Here is a 17,873-nt window from a genome sequence, read left to right as displayed (position 1 = left end):
TATACTTGTCTAGCTCTCTGTGCCTTAGTTCCCTCTCTGATCTCCAAGACCTGCTCAGACATTCCTACCACGGGCTGAAATTCTGCAATTAGTCTCTGTCTAAATAAGAACTTGGGCAACTGCACCCTGGCAAGCTGTGTTTGCACAGTGCTACTTACAGAATTCAAATATCTGCTATTCTTCCATGGTATACAAAGACTAAACAAGATAGCAAAAAACCCAAAGCATAATCCCTTTTAACAGCAAGGGAAATATTCATAGAAAGGATTTTAAATTGGTCTGCTCTCAAGAAAAGGTAGTGTCTTAAGCAAGCTAAATTATTTATTCAACTGAAGCTCGGTGTCTTCAGACATGTGGCTGTCAGCTTGCTTTCCCTAAGCAACCCTTCTTTGTCTTGAAAGGCAATCACTGTTTCTCTTTACAAAATTGCTTTAGGTTTTTATTCTGCAATTTTTTTTTTTCCTCTTTCTGTTCCAAAGCTGAAGACAGACATTTACTTGGGAGCAGGAGCTCAGGCACATGGTTAATGGCTCTGACTTTGTTCCTGAAATAGTTTTGTAGCAAAGTCTTAAAAAGGTTGAACCCTTTTCTATTTGCATTTTTTTGTCCATTAACTGAAATACATTCATACAGAAAACAGCTCCATAGTAAACATTAAGTATCTACTTAGTAATGCCTGATTACAAGGCACCTCTAATTTTTAGATGCTTCTGCTTTGGGGGTACAAGATAGCTGACAGATATTTCACTTAAACTGGTAAGAATTTAGGGAGACAAACCTCTGCCTAAGCAGGAATTTGCAACAAAAATTGTGACAGTCTTTGTTACTCATCACTCTTGGAATAGTTTGGAAAATTCAACTGTACTAGCTGATGGCCTGGTGTGATCCTTTAGGGAAGAAAGCAGTATTTTAGTTATAGACAGGAAGGAGAGTGGCATCTAGTGGCGTAAGAAAGGATGGCACCCGAAGAATAGTACAAACTTAAAAAAATATTTTTCTCTGACCACTTTAAAACGCTGTTCATTATGGGTTCATAATTAAACCTCGTACAGGAGTTTCTTGGTGGTAGCCTCTAAGTAGTGACAGCAAAGAACAGCATCTCAGAAAATCTGGGACTTGGAGGTAGTACATACAACATATAAAAGACAGAATTTTAATAATTTGTATTAAAGTGACAGAAAAGCACATCTTAGCAGGAGTGAGTTATCTTATGCTGATCAGACTTTTGGTCAGTTCTGGTATTCTGTCAGCCAAATGTGTAATGCCTGCGCTTTTAAATGTGGAGAATTTAGTGTAGGTTTAGGTATTATAAAGCACTAGTTAAAAGAACGGTGTTTTTCAGCCTAAATAACCAAATGTAATAAAGAACCATAAGTTTTTCTTTAGTGAACTTTTATTTTAGGTTTTAAAATATGAGGAAATCTAACCCACCCCTGAAGGAGAGAATTTGCCTAACGGCAAAGTTACTGAGTGAATGAAAGTGATGGCAAGACAGCTGATAAATGACTAGTGATAAGTGATGGAAAATCATCACGTAAAGAATTCACAAAAGACAGACTTTACAGTTAGGAGAAAGATGCTTCATAGATGAGGTGGTGAGTGTTCATTCGATTTAATGGTTAATCAACACTAAATAGTAATGTAGGAATGTGAAATGCTCTAGCACTGGTACTTAGGGCACGCTTCATTGTGGGCTTTCCAAACACCAAAAGAAGCACAACAAATATATAATGAAACATTTTTCACAGTAATCTGAATATTGAACTGTCACATTTTAGCTGTTAATTTGTCTGCCTGCAAAAACTGGGATCTCTTTGATGTGGACACTAAGATGTAAATTGCATTGATTAGAAACATACAGTATGTTCCTGATGTCCATCCAGATGCGGCAGGAACTGTAGTCAGCGGCAACTGAACTCATCACTGGTGGGACAAGGAGTTTTAAGCATCGTGCTTCTGTATTGTATCTAAAAAGAAATATTAAAATAACCTGTATGTTTTATATCCTCACTAGTATGCTGAGATGAAACAAGCTGTAGTCAAGATGAGTCTGTAGGTACTGGAGTGGAGGTGAGGGACTGGGAGAGGGCAGGGCAGGCTGGAAGTCGGCAGGGGAGGCGGGCGTTGCGCTAGATGGCGTGTTTCCTCTGGTTTTCATTTCTGACTTTGGAAAAACTTTCAGAAGTCAGGTAGTCAAGCTGGCACATTAGTCATCTTCAATGACTAAGGGGGAAAAAGAAACCTATTATTCTTCCAAGCAGTTAATCAGAGTTTGTGGGGAATTTTTTTTCAGAGAACTTTGTCTCCTGATTTGCAGAAAATTGACATTTGTAGGTTAGCTTATCAGTTGTCACATGTTTCTTCTGAAGCCTGAAAATACTCGTTGCATGTTCACTTAGTACAAGGTACATGTGCTAAATATATCAGTTCTCTTAGTCTATAACTATTTAAGTCAGTAAATTTTTTGGACAAAGGGTAGGTGAGCAAGAAGGTTGATATATCTAGTGTTCAGTGAATAAATAGTTCTTTTATGGAGCTGCCAGCGTTAGTGGGTTTTTTTTTTTTCCACAGCAGTCGTGAAACAAAATTTTAACATTACCATATTTGGGCCTTTTCTACCATAATGTTGGAAAGGTCAATTGGATGTTAGTTTTCTAATTGTTAGTAATTTTTTTTTTTTTTTGCTAATGTTGGACCCTTAAAAAAATCGGCTTTCTTGCTGTATAGACCTACTGTCTGACAGTGATGAGCTCAAAAGCAAGACTGATATGCAAATTGCCTGAGCTTTGGTATATTTGTAACCAGTGTCTCTTCCTTATATAAGGAAGCTATCATTTTTAAATTAACTGTAATGCTGGCACTACTCTGTGTAGATGTGATTATGCTGGGATAGCCGTTTCTATGCTAAAAAATTGAAATACTATCCTAGTATAAGGCAAACGAATGTAACTGGTACAAAACCTGCGAGAATGCCCATTGTGGATTTGCCTGTGTCAGGATTACTTGATTTAGCGTTGCTTATCAGGAATTGTAATGTCATGTTTTGAAACTACTATGCAGATCTGAATATTGTAAGTAATTTTTTTTCTTTTTTTCTTTCTTTTTTTTTTCTCCCCAGAGACAAATTAAACAATTGAATGTTGATACTCATTTTTCTTTCATCATGATAAATTCTAACTGCTAATTATAATCAGTAAGAGTTACAGATGCAGAATACAGTGATACTTTTTCTCTGGCAGCCTTACAAAATTCAGATGATGTCTTAGTTTCTTCCTCCCACCAGCTGTAGTTGTAATGTTTTTCTTTACCATTTGTAGTCTGCATTTCTCATAATTTATCTACCTTTTAAAAAGCAAGGACTTGTCAAACTGTGATTTAAATCAATATTGTTTTGTAAAATGTAGACATAATTGAATCCTGCAGTAAAACACAAGCAGCTTGCTGATTTGCCATCTTTGATTATCCTGTTCATTCATCAGAATGGTCTCCTTGTTCTTCACTTACCCTAAACAATAGTTACTTTTCCTTTTATTTCAATCTTCTTTCTTGTCTATGCTCCTTAAAAGGAGGAGACTGGATAATGGTAGAAGTGCCCGTCCTAGCATACTGAAAATTGCAGCACATACAAGTGGAAAGGGTTTGTGTGTGTTAGAGAAGAATCGTGGAGGTTGTGAGGATGCAGAAAGGAAGGATACCACAAGGCAGGTGTACAGAGAATTGCTGCCTGTGTGCCTATTTTGACTGCTTGAATTTTCAGGCTGTAATTGGTGGCACAATGCAAAGAATGGAGTTCAGGCTGTAAGAGGTAAATCACTTATCTTAGTCTTAATTTCTCACTACATTTCAAATTCAGTTGCAATTTGGTAGTTCTTTTCAGTTCTTTTTTTTTTTTATCTCTTCAATTGATTGCGAGAGAAGACTGTTTCCACCAAGTGCTGTAAAATGCTCTGTATTGTTTATAGTAACTGCAAAATATTCAGACCATTGTGTTTTACTTCAAAGCATAAATATACTAAAACTTAATGGTGCGTTTCATATCTCACAAAAGCTCAAAACAATGGCATTACACAAGCTTTAACTCTGGATGCATTTATAGTTTCTGGTTTGTGGTTATTTTTAGATGAACTATAGCTTGCTTTTAGTAGTAGAACAAATTTTATTTTTAAAAACACGTTTTCTTTGAACTGTCTTTAAAAGAGAAAATGGTCATCCACTCGATTTTGTTTCAAAAGGCTCCTGGAAGCTCTTTAGGGCATGTTGACTTGCTGTCACTGTTGAAAGTTATCTAATTTGCAGCGGGTTTTTTTAGCATGTGTTTAAAGGAAAAAAGGGTGGGGAGGGGGAGCGACTTTTATAACTTTGACCTAAAGCTGGCATCTCAGTGCTGACTTTAGCTCAAACAAGTTATGTATAGAGAGACAAGCTAAAAATTAGAGGCCTTTGCTTAAATATCATGGTAGCATGAGATTTGAGTGGCACACTCTGTTAGGCTTATCTTCAAAGCTTAAAGATCGGTTGGATGCATCTTAAAATGTGCAGTCTTGTAAGGAGGAGATAAATACAGAAATATCCGTCTAATTTTAGTGTTTAAACTTCTCCAAGCCTGAAAGTTCATCATGGTTTCAGGCTAACTGAGGTTTATATCATTCTTGTAAAGAAATTAGGTGTGGCATTAAAAGCCTCTGTACTTGGGACTGTTGAGGCAAAACTCAAGAATTTCTTCTGATGAAGAAATCAAAAGGAATTCCATGGCTGAAAAACTGAAATGTTTTTATGAGCATAGTTGAAGCTCCTGAATGTACATATCAACTTAAATCTGTTCTTAGTCTTTGTTGCATCTGATTTAAACATTTCGAAATGTTTACTATTTTCCATTTAGTCTGCCGTAGCCTCATTTTTATTGTTAAGAAAAGCCCTTTGACAAAAGACCAGGAGTACTGAAGGTACAGGCTTACTTGGGAAGATGCTGGTAGGTATTGGCAAAATGAGTAACTTTGAATAAACCCTGGTTTACTGGTTTTCCTGAGACCTGATAGTGAAATAAAAGCACTGGAAAGTTTTTCATGCTAGAAAATGAGAGTCACAAAACTTTACTGTATCAATCTGTTTGTATGAATGTATATACCTATCTTCTGACTATTCAAACATTTATTATGCAGTTCCATAGATTTTTGCCAAGGTTTTGTATTTTGAACAGCCTAAATTTATTAGGCACCTTCAACCTTTTTGTGGAAAGAGCATTGCTAATATACAGGAAAAATATTTGTTTCCAGCAGGTCTTGGAATAATGAACCTGAACAAAAAAAATGCATTCAGTCAGTTGGCCCATCATTTTTACAGTTTGGAAATAGCTACACGATGCTACAGAAATAAAATCATCCTAGAATCTAAAGATCAGTGAAGTGACACACTAATTAGAAATTTATGCTGTGTTCTTCTTCATTAGTTGCTTAGTTATAAGAATGGAGTAATCAATCACATTGTCCTTGTGTATTGAATGAAGTAACAAATGAATAATAATTGCAGTAGCCAGTCTGTCAGACGCCACATGAGGAGTTGGTGGTGATCAAGCTGCATACCCTTTTGTATAGCTGCTGACAGATTTAAGGGACCACCTCTTTCATAACATGATCTCATAGACTGTTTATCCCTTTGCTGTAAATATAGCTTGTTTCAACTTCAAATAGTAGCTTGATAGACAAGAATGTAAGATTCTTGAGGACGTGAGTAGAATTTTATCCCTGTTGAAGACATGTCTGTGAGTGTTATGCCAGCTGCTTTGTGGCAGGGAGTAAATTGTGAATCAAAAGGCTTTGTGTAGCTGCAGCTACATTTGAAAAACGAAAACCCCCAGACATCCATGTTTTTAGGATCCTTCCATGTTACATTACCTACCTTGTTTATTTGCTCTTTGTTATTGCTTTGTCATTTTAATATTGTGAAGGGTGGAGAAGAGACTGGGATTTATATAAGAATGGAGTTTGCTTCCCCTCACCAGTCATAGAGAAGTATGTACCTATTGACACTTTCTGTCAAATTGTTTCTGCTCATACTATTTTTCTCCAGATGTCTTTGGTTATTAAAAATGTATTCTCTGAGTAAGTTTTAAAAAGATTTGCAGGTTGTTTCAGTTACTCTTTTTTAAGTAAATAGATCCCTGACTAAGATCTTACAGGTAATTTGACTTTCTTTCCAGATACAGTTAAAAAGCTTCAGGACCAAAAGCATGACATGGAAAGAGAGATAAAGAATCTTCACAGGAGACTCCGGGTATGTTAAAACCTAAAAACTCAATAAATTATTAACTTGGAATATCATAAGACCTGAATGTGAAATTGTGAAAAGGTAGTATGATGTGATGTAATACCATTAAAATAATTATTTCTGAGACACAGGCATCATGTGGGAATATATTTACTAACCTACAGAGACTAAAGAATTAACTTCTGAAAAATTCTCAGTGTCACAAAGATATGGCGTTGGGCTTGGGAGAAAATGTTCCTGTGTCTTCTGATGCGTAGTTTAATATTTTTTTTCCCCTCTCCACTTTGAATATTTTCTTTGTTTCTAGAAAAGGAATTCATGACTTTGGAAGTCTAGTTATTTCCAGCAAAACTTCTTCAATTTAACTTGTAAGTTAGGTTGTGCCTAAATGCCAGAGATGAGGGCCTTTATCGTTCCTGTAAATTGTTTCCTGTAACAGCATAGGGAAACTATCACTAATAAGGATAACTTTTATTTTTAACTTCAAAATTCTTGCTGCTGCTTTAAATTTAAAGTTTTATTTACTTATAGGAGGAGTCAGCAGAATGGCGTCAGTTCCAAGCTGATCTACAGACTGCAGTGGTTATAGCAAATGATATAAAGTCTGAGGCCCAGGAAGAGATAGGAGACCTGAAGCGTAGATTACATGAAGCTCAGGAGAAAAATGAGAAGCTCACTAAAGAGTTGGAGGAAATAAAGTCACGCAAGTATGCAAAAGACAACAGGGATATTGTCTCTTTTGTAGGGGGGGTACAATTTTGGAAATCCAGTATCTTGACTATTATTGAGACTCTGGAAGTTCATAAATCCTCTTACTGTGAGGATCTGTATTTCAACAAGCTGCTTTACGAAGGCTTTCAGGGGTCGAAATAGGTAAACTTACAGGAACAATATTTGTTTCTTTATACTTTATACTGTATACTTAATCCATCCAAGAATATTCAGTTTGGCACTTTTGCAAAACAGGTTGAAGTGGAGGATTTTTCCTGTTTAACAGCTGGACATGATTTAACTTCCCTCAGTGTGAAAAACAAGCAGTGCTGGCTTTTCTGTACCATCATTAATACTTCTTATTAGCAGCCAAGGCTTTTGGTATGGTGAAAAATACAGCTGGATTTTTACCCAAGAAGAAACCCTTGTCTAATTCTGCATATATCTTGTACTGTTTTCTTTCCACTGGTAATTGTTTCTGGAAATAATTAGAGATGCTTTGTGTACATTTTAAATAAAAACAATTCAAACTGTGGTGTGTTGTGGCTTGAATTAGGTGGTACAGTTATTTAGAAACTGAGTTATATGTCTTTCAGAAGTATTAATGTCCTCAAATCCATAGAATAGGAACATCTTGGACAGCACCATTTGAATCCTGACTACATTGTCTCTAGGGATTGAATACATGTATAGCTTACAATTACAGTAATGATGTTTGTGATGTGTAAATATTAAACAATTTTTTTCCACGTGGATGGGCATTTTGTAGGATACATGACACTTAACCCAGCTGGGTATGAGGTAATGCAGGCTATGGAACTTGGGGAAAAGCTGATGGTAGGAAGAGCAGACTGGTTACACTGGAAATGGAAAATTATCTGGATGAATGAGTGGTAGGTGTAAGGCATCTTATCTGAAGTAAGATCACCAAATTAAGTAATATGAATGATTCTTACTAATACATTTCAGCCAGAATTGTAATTGTTCAATTACTGCTTGCAAGTAAACCTTTGAGGTTACAGTTGCACTTTTGAAGGTAGAATTGGCTTGCTGATTCTGGTCAGTATATTCATTATTATCTATACACAAGCATCTTCTGACATTTGGTACACTGCAGACAAAGAAAAAAGAGGCAACTGAATCAGATTCCGTGGAAGTGGTATAGCTACTGTATTGGAGGGAAGGTGGTAGGAAAGTCTATCACAGTGTGTGAAGCAAAAATCAGTCAATGTTTAATTATTGCTGACTGTAGAAAATAGGTTGCTTTAAACAATTCTTGTCTTGTGAGTGACACTGAATACAATAACCACCATAAATATTCTGTACTAAAAATCTAAATTTTTTTTTCGAAACTGATTCACATGCTGCCTAAAGGCGGTATTCTTACCTTCCTGGTATTCATTTAAATTGTTTTCTGTTTATGCAGGTGGAAAAAAAATTCTCCCCTGTGAGCTGATTATTTTCATGTGAAATGGTGAAATGTTTAAGGCTTAATTTTTTCCATCCATGTGTACATGTGTGTGTTTGAGAGAGAGGAGCAGAAATTAAGCCTTAAATCAAGTATTGATTTGATAGAATTTTCACCTGGTGCTTAAGCTCTCTTGCTGACAAATAGTAAGAACTTACAGTGATAATTTAGGTTGATAATCTATTTCTAAATTACAGTGGAAAGAAAACTAGGTTAATGTAATGACCGATTTGGACCATAGATTTTAATTTGGCTTCAAATTTGTGTTGATTTTTTTAAGACTTTGCATGTTAAAATGTTTTTTAAATGCCTTAAATGGGCTGCATATTGATTTCAGGCAGGAAGAGGAACGTGGTCGAGTGTACAATTACATGAATGCTGTAGAGAGAGATTTGGCAGCTCTGAGACAAGGAATGGGCCTGAGTCGCAGATCATCCACCTCCTCAGAGCCAACTCCTACTGTAAAAACACTCATCAAGTCATTTGACAGTGCCTCCCAAGGTAATTATTTTCAACCAGTGTAGTAGCTGTACCAAGTTTTGATTTTGCGTATGTTGACATGGACACTTCTAATGACTTAGCTAATTCAAAGGTAAGTTGTTTTATTGTACTGTCGTGACCTATAAGTGATGGCTGAAAGAACCAACCTAAATTAGATTGCACAACAAATAATTCACTGTGGTTAAGTGCAAGCATCCTTTTTTTGTCTTATCTTTCTTTTTTCTTCACTGTCGCATTGCCAGTGACTCATATGTTGGACGCTTTGATTCAATGCTCCCGTATATTAGAAATACATAAACACATATTACATACATAATTGTAGCTGGAAGCACAGCTGATTTCAGCCTGACTATTAAAACATGAACTTAATGTGCCAAATTAAGCATTCTAAAAGCCATGTAATAACTAGAGCTGAGTTTGTTTCTTTTAATAACTTACATTCTTATAGTCAAAGTGCTGATGAAAGTTAAAAATAAAGTCCAGCCAGTATCACCTATTAAAAAATATAGGGAATATTTTCTAAAATGAAAAGGATCTCACTGTTGAGACAATGGATTTTACTATAATTCTCTGATAGTGGAACAGGTGCTGTTGTCTTTCTCTATAGATGAGCAGAATAAGGAATCCAAGTAATTATCCTGAAATGAGAAACACTTGAGTTTTAACTTTGACTGCATATCAGATTTGTATGGATCAAAATACTTCCCTCGCCAGGCCTTTTGGCTTTGAACTTCGTTTACAATAATGTCACTGTAAGTCTTTGATGTAAAAAGGCTTAGCTAGAGGTAGACTATATTACCAGAGAGACTTAAAGTACTGTACTGTGCATGGCAAATTATTTTTCATTGCTTATCACCTGAAAATTTGTTAAGGTATAGAAGCATCTCTCTATTACTTGGCGATGCTGTAAATGGCTCTATTTCCACACTTGTTCTCTTTGTTCATAGGTATTTACAAATTTTTAATTTCCTAGTGTTAATTTTGAAGGTTTTTTTTAATCTGTTATTGCATAAAGGTGCTTTCTTGCCAGAGTTAGTTTGGTAAAATGATAAATCACCTCTCCCTTCTTTTTAATCTTTTATTTCAAGCTTCTATCTTCCTTCTTCCTCAGTATTCATGTCTAATCACGCTGTTAAATAATCAGATGACTGATTCACCAACTCAGTATTTCTCTGTTTTCATACATTTCTAAACATGTTATTTGTTTAATCCCAAAATTTCAGGGACTGTCATATAATATGTAGTACCTGTGGACTTTGATTAGAAATGAGAAAGGAGAAGGAGGTAATATATGTTAGCTATCTTGTCTTACTGGCAGACCCAGGAGCCTGCTACCATCTCTTTAATTATCTGGAGATCAGAGAACTAGTAATGCCATCATTTACATCTGCCAGGGTAATAGTATCCTGCACCTTAGCCTTGTCCACCCCCAGTAAACTTATGTTTTTACCATGGGTGATATGTTCAAGACAGAAAATGAATGTAATTACGGAGGAGTAAATGTGTAGGCATACTTTTAAATGATTTTGCAGTCAGTTACTAATTGAAATTCTGAAAGATGTGATCTGGTAAAACTAGTAATGTAAAGTATAAGGCAAGAGTTTGCTATAACAGCCAGTCTTCTGTTTCACTGCAAAACAGTGCAATGCTCATGGTGGCTTCCTTTCTGTTTCTACTAGTTCCAAGCCCTGCTGCTGCCACAATTCCTCGCACTCCCCTGAGCCCAAGTCCCATGAAAACTCCCCCGGCTGCTGCTGTATCCCCTATGCAGGTAGGTGTTTTACGACTGCACTTAATCCTTCTTTGTAAAGAAGAGCATGTGGAACTACAGGTGGTAATACACAAAAATTGGCTGACTTTGTGGGGACATAATGATAAAATGTTGCCTCAAGTAAGTAATTACTAAAATGTTCAGTCTAACAAAAGAGTCTTTCACTGAGAACCATGTTGTAAATACAAGATTTGGCATAATTTGGAAATTGTTGTTAAATGTTCCCAACCCTTGCTATTCCTCTGCTACTGAGAAGCATGGGAGGAAAACCTTATCTGCATTCCTTAGTTTTAGAGTTGCTGTTTGTCAGTTCTTAGTCCTGTGCCTGGCATGGAAACAGCAGTAGTCCCCTCCAGGCAATGGACTGAGATCTGTGCAGAATCTGTCAGCAATCATCAGTAGAAATGTATCCCATGTTGCATGGGCTTTTGATAGCAGACCTGACCAGAGAGGAATGAAATCATTGTGAATTGATTATCTTTGTTCATTTTGTACTGACTGAGAGTTTGGCCAGTTGGTGATTGTACTGTGTATTTTGTCCTGTCCCCTCTGAAGCTTTGTCCATCTGGTCAGCTGCTACAGGAGCCTAGGTACACTAAGATTGCCTCATCGGTACTCTAATGCTAGCTTTATAGATCACTGCTGGTTTTATTATCTCACTAGCTGCGTGAAGTGAGATTTTGGCAAAAGCCAACAAGTTTAAGGACGAAGCAGATGGGACCAGATTCACAAAGAAAAATCAAAGAACGTACTATATGTTTTACTCCTTTAATGTCAGTATTCCTCCTGTTGCCTTCAAGATACTACTAACCAGAAGTACCAAAACTTCATTTTTACTATAGGTCAGCATAATGTTTTGGTAATAAATCCTTTCTGTGTGAACTGAAGAATGTCTATCCATATTGGCTTTTAGTGCTCAAGGAACAGTACCTGGAACAGTCTGACTGTTCTCCTCTGCTGAGACTAGTGTAGCTTTTATTCATTTAAGAGTGAATTTCATGAAACAAACAGCCTCAAAGCAAAGAGAAAGAATTAAATGTTTTTTGTGAGAGCTTCTGCTATTTCCTGGGGCTCACTCTTGACAGCAGTTTTCTAAAGTAGTTAAATGTGACAAGTTCTCTGACAGATGCTTTGTTCCTATTGATCTGTCTTTATATTTCTGTTTATTTCTGTGCTCTTCTAGGAAGAGGCAGACAATCTCGTGTCCTAAAAGGCCAGGCCAGAGCTTTGGCAGGCAGAAGAGTTTTTGATGAAGCCTAAGGCTTACTTCACTTTATTTATCTGTAAATTAACCATGAACCAAAGTAATCTCTTAGAATACTGCAAACCTGCTCAGGTTTACAGCTCTTGTTTGATGTTCTCGATCTGCCAGAATTACTTGAATTTTGAATTGAACTTCTGGTATAGAACCAAGTCATTAACAGCTGGATACGCATTAGTGGGAAACATTGCCTGAAAAACAAAGGGGAGGGCGTGTAAATGAAAACAGCTTTTATTGTCTTTTTGAAGATAGGTGGTTTTCTTGAAAGTATTTGTAATTATCCAGAAGGCAACTGGGTTTTGTGACCTCAGTTATGTAAATTGTATTTAAAGAATATTTTTCTGCTCAAGAGAGAAGAGGTTCGGGTTCAAAATCAATTTTTGTCATCTTTTCCTTTTCTTTATTTTCATATTACTGCCTTGTTTTCTACTGTTGTGTTCTATGCAATTTTTTTAGATTTTTTGTCTGTGGTTTTCTCTTGAATTGAAAAGCAAGATTTTAATAAGTAGTCACTATGTGAGTTGACCTATTGGCTCCCACCTTATAGAAGTCATCCATGGTTTAAGATCTTGAGTAAAGGTGGAAGGGTTGATCTCTGTATGGGTGTTGCAAGACTTATTATCATTAGTCTCAGTTGCTTTTAAATGCTGTCACAGGGGAAATATTTACATGGGCACCTGCTGAGAAACTGGCACAATTTCGATATTATGATAAGATGAATTGGTTGCAGAAAGATTCTCCCAAGTACAGATGCATCAACTGCCCTCTCTGAATTATGCGTATCACTTCATTTTTGTGTTGGACTGTGTCATGAATTTCCTCAGTCTTGGGGAGTTTTTGTTTGCTTTGTTTGTTTGTTTAATTTTCTTTACAGTAATATGTGTATGTATAAGGAGATACATTCTTGGATACATTTTTTCAACTGAAAACAAGCAAACAAACCCCTTTCTGGCTTCAGGTCCAAGCCTGCAGTGGAACATAGCTGTTATTTACCATAGTGCTTAGCAATACTGCAAAACAATTTAGGAAGAGAGGTATGAAGAGAATGCTCTTCAGAATGTAAAAACAATCCTGCTGGGTTAGCCCAAAGCTTAGCTAGTCTGGTATGCCACTGAGAGTGACCAAAGCAGATGCCTAGGGAGGTATATAAGGACAAGGAAGCATATCTGCTGCTTTACCCAAGTACTTTCTTTTTCTGTTTCATAGCTGGAGGACTCTGAAGTAGATGTGGTTTCAGATTCACTAGTCACCATTGAATGTACTGCTTTGCTTTGAGCTTATAAACTTTCAGGCTCCAAGCAATTCAGTGTCAAAGACTTCCATATCTTAACTACTTAATATGTGAAGAACTGTGTTTGTTTTGAAATTGCCATGTGTAGGTGCATTGACATGAAGTACTTCATTGAAGTATGTGCTGAAGTGCAAAGTGATCAGGAATAGGTACCTGGTAGTGGTTGAAGGTCATGTTTCCTTCCATAGCCAATAACAGGTGCAGGGATGAAGAGTTAGAAGCAAAATATTTGGAGTTTAAGGGATTAGTTCATCCTGCCATAGTTCTGCCTCAAATTTGAAGTGTCAGGTGTTTGTTCTCTTTTACTTTTTTACCTGTGTGCTGGTTCCTCTCTGGAGTTGTTACTGATCTTTCTTACCAAAAAAAAAAAAATCCCAAACCAAAAAAACCCCCCCCCCCCCCCCCCCAAAAAAAGGAAAAAATCTGAAGAGAGTCATAGGTGGCAAGCAGAAACTTTATCTTCAAATCAGGAATGGCTGTGAGAACGTACCTGTTGATCTTAGCATCTTTAACTTTATCTGTTACTGTAATTCTGTTATACAGAGACTACTACATAAAAATGTTATTTAACACTGTGAACAATTTTCTTTATACACCACATCAAAAGTAGTCCTTAAAGTTTCTAGCATTTTCTTCTGCTAGACCTCAATGTAGGATGAATAAGAAGATGATCACAGATTGCAAAGCATCTTTAGTAATTTCTGTCCCATTAGTAGTCTCCATAAATTGTCTCAAAAGCATGTGATTCCTCCGAACTTTTGATCCTTTCATTTAGTGTTGAGGAGTTTGAACACTAGTGTAAAGGACAAATGGTGTTTAGCAGTTAAGTGGGTTTTAGAATGTATTTCTAGTTGAAGAAAAAAAGGTATTTATAAAGGGATTGGTAGGATCCATACGCGTTTGATTGCACATCAGATGTGTTTTGTTTTGTAAGTGAAATGAGGAATGGCTGATCTGCAAATTCAACAAAAGCTCAGTCAAGCAGAAAAGTTTCTAACACTTGTAAAATGTTTCAGGAAAAATTATTCTCCAAGAGACTTGTGCACTATTACTACTATATAGATGTTGCCAAGTGGAACTAGATAAACATTAGTTGGTTCATTTTCCTCTAATTTGCTGTGTGTTAGTCACTACGTTACTACTGGTAGTTGTAATAGTAAGATATGTAATAAAGAACTAGCAACAGTGAAGGTAAGCCCTGTCTGCAGTGTCAACAGGAACAAAAAGACAAATAGTTCATTTTATAACAAGGAGACAAGACCAGTATGCAGCAAGTTATCAGTTGAGTAATACGACTGTTTTCTGACAATATCTGTAAAGGATGTTTGTTTTAAAGTGATATCCGGAAGCTGAGAAAGTGATAAAGGTATATGGTTATCCAGTACTGTGCCTGCTCTGTACATACCTTTGTTTCCTGGCTGAAGTTCTGTACTATGCTGTCTTTGTAATGACAATTCCAAAGCTAGACAAAATGACGAAATGTTTCTCTTTTAACCTCATTATCCAACTCTATTATAGTGGTTTCCTTTTTCGGGGGCGGGGTGTCTCACTTTGATGGGGTCCTTGTCCTTTATTTAAAAAAAAAAAAATTCCTAAGTAGGTGACGTGAACTTTAAAGTTAATGCAGGTTTGAAATACCAGCTCTTATGGGAAGCTGTCGTAGGCACTTCTGTGCATGGCTGACAATTGCAGTCACTTTCGTCTGCACATTTAAAGGAATAATCTTTGTAGTGTACATGCAGGACTTTTGATATATGAAGTGATTAAATTCTTCATGCTATATTTTGGAATTAGATTCTTAGATGGTTGGCAGTTGTTTTGCCCATTTGATTTCTAGCATGAAAGCGTAACTCTAGTTTGACTCTGAATGATGAATAAGTAGCCCTGTAATCCTGCCTGTGCTACAGGATGCTGCAAAGTATATGCTGTTAACTTTTTTTAATCACAGTTTTGGATTTGTCTGTCTTGCCTACATGATTTGGCATGAGAAACATCTGACCTTTATCATCTTACAAAGATAAGGCTCATTTAACCTTCTCATCTAATCTTGGGCCAGATGGAGAGCTGAAAGAGTTTTCAGGATAAACACATTAGTGGACTGATTGTGATTAAATATAGGAATTCAATAGAAAGGACAGGGTGAATAAAGAATGTACTATAATTTGCAATAGGCTCTTTGAAATGTTTAATTTAAAAAAGAATAATTGTGGATGGTCTTCCCTGAGTCTTCAGCAACTGAATATGAGTTTCAGTAAGTGTAAGAGTAACTATTACATTGTACAGTTTGTTTGTGTGATACTAAAATGCTAATTTCAGTGCTATCCAGTGGTTAATTATTGTGTGCAAAACCTAATGCATCTCTGATCATGTACTTACACTTACACAAGCTGCTAGAAGCCATGCACTGCTAAATACTTTACATAAAACTTGAAAAAAATCCATTTTGTAGCTAATTTAGAGCAGAACAGAAATTAAGGTGACCTTAGAAAGAAAAAATAATTTTATTTGTATTTTGTTATGTTTGACAAATGAAATGTCTCTCTTCAGCTGAGCATCTCAGTTAAATATGTGGTAACAAAAGCTCTTGACAGTCTGAATAAAAAAGAGTTTCTTCAGTAGGGTTTTTCTTAGCAAAGGGTAGTTCATGTCACTACACCCAATACACCATTATCCTAATTTTCCAGGAAAAGCCACAAAGCTGTAAGGCATATGTTAATAACACAAATCAAGCACTAAAATCTTGGCTACATATAGGAGGTTGTATTAGTTTAAACACATCAAGTTTAACCAGAACAAGTTTGTACAAACAAAATGTAAATGAATGTGAAAATTAATACAAAAACTGCAAGAGAATTGACAACCTTCATTTGCAACATTGGTTTGAGGAACAGGTTTAAGTTTAAACAAGTAAATGTTATGATATCAATGCATAGTGTGTGTATATACATTCAGATTGGCAAAAGGAACAGGTAAAGAGGACACGCCCTTTTTTACTAAGTATTTTTAAAACGTCTTTTATTTTTTTAGTTCTTTTAAATCAGTAATAAAGTCATATCTGAGTTTCTAAAACTGATTCTGCAATTCCATGTTTGTTTTTTATCTTCAGATTATGTTTGACACAAGTATTTTTCCATTTCAGAGGCATTCTATAAGTGGACCAATCTCAGCTTCAAAACCCCTTGCTACGCTGACAGACAAAAGACCAAGCTATGCTGAAATCCCTGTTCAAGGTATTGATTCAAGTTTACTTAAACTTTGTTTTTAGCAATGCTATTAATACTTTTTTTGTATTTTATACCATTTAGTATCCAAAGTATTATAATATTATATACTTTTTATTACCATAGTATTTTCATAGAATATTTCGAGTTCAAGTTTTTATTATTTGTGTTTCATCACACATGGTGGCATATTATAAAGATATTTTTTTGAATTTTCAACAAAACCATGGTTGTATCCTGATAACTGGGCATTATTCTGACAGTTTTTAATGAGTGTATAAACGGAGATCACTTGCAAAATCGAGACAAGATGATTTCAGGGTCATGTCTTGCAACTGTCTTCCAGATATTAAAAATACACATCTCAGGGGTTACATTATGTATTGTGTGGTTGGGGTTTTTTTTCACCAAAAATGAAACAAGGACGATGGTTGGCATTGCATCGCATGTGAATAACAAAATACAAACTTATTAAGTATTGAATCTTCAGGAGCCAGATGAAAAACTGGAATGGAATTAAATTGAGTGTTGATTTATCTGTTTCCCAATATTTCCCTGTTCTGTGAACTTTGTTTTGTCTCTCAAAACACTGTTCACAATGTGCTCTTCCTGTGAGAATGAATGGCTATCATGTGTTGGGTGTAGCGCTCTGATTTATGCCTGCTTTAGGGGTTTTTTTTTTTTAGATGTTTCTCAAGATAATCCCCATATGACTCCAGGCTGAATATTTCCTCTCAATTTGGTATTCCTGAGGTCTGATGCTTTCTGAAGGGTTGTTGGTTTTTTTGTGTAGCACTTCATAATAGTCTGTACGTGCCAGATTTCCTTCTTGCTTTTGTTGAATGCATATTGAGGTTATTTGTACAATGCAGCTGGAGTTTTAATTTTAGAAACTTTGATATTTTTAGGAATATTGAAATGCCTTTCCAAGAAGATAGTTTAGGATTCTTTAATTGTTACAGAATTCATGGGTAGACATAAGCGTAAACACAAAATGAGTGGTATGCTTTGTATAGTTTTTGTGTTTTCATTATAGTCAGTTAATGCAGGAGCAGGACTGCGTTCAAATAGAGAATGTCAGACAGAATTCCCGTTTACAACCGTATATATTTTTAAGGTATCTCTGTAGCAATGTATGTTTCTTATGTTTTCAACTAATGAATGGGGTCTCACTTTTTTTAATCCCCATTCTTCATTTTCATGGGGTTTTTTGTATTCAAATTACTGCCTTCTAAGTGTTTCTACACAGGAGTATGTAAACCTTTTGTTTACAGTCTAAAGGTTTTATTTGAAGGAATATTGCTTCAATAATAGGAAATAGTTTTGATTTGATGCTACAGAAAATGAATTTTGTTGTAGTTTGATTTTACTCATCGGCAGTAGGC

At 35.9% G+C, this 17,873-nt stretch overlaps 1 protein-coding gene across 1 annotated transcript in view; it reads left to right on the top strand.

The window, feature by feature from the left end:
- Positions 1 to 17,873, top strand: part of SPECC1L (sperm antigen with calponin homology and coiled-coil domains 1-like) — a 54,606-nt gene that overhangs the window by 11,250 nt on the left and 25,483 nt on the right. The window contains exons 5-9 of the mRNA XM_009330776.1: positions 6,197 to 6,270; positions 6,796 to 6,971; positions 8,781 to 8,944; positions 10,624 to 10,715; positions 16,407 to 16,497. Coding sequence (XP_009329051.1) covers positions 6,197 to 6,270; positions 6,796 to 6,971; positions 8,781 to 8,944; positions 10,624 to 10,715; positions 16,407 to 16,497 — 597 coding nt within the window. The remainder of the gene's footprint in view (positions 1 to 6,196; positions 6,271 to 6,795; positions 6,972 to 8,780; positions 8,945 to 10,623; positions 10,716 to 16,406; positions 16,498 to 17,873) is intronic.

The sequence above is a fragment of the Pygoscelis adeliae genome, unplaced genomic scaffold (genome assembly GCF_000699105.1).
Source record: "Pygoscelis adeliae isolate BGI_AS28 unplaced genomic scaffold, ASM69910v1 Scaffold358, whole genome shotgun sequence".
Taxonomy (NCBI): Eukaryota; Metazoa; Chordata; class Aves; order Sphenisciformes; family Spheniscidae; genus Pygoscelis; species Pygoscelis adeliae.
Note: the sequence above shows the minus strand (reverse complement) of the source record. Positions and strands in the feature narration are given on the sequence as shown.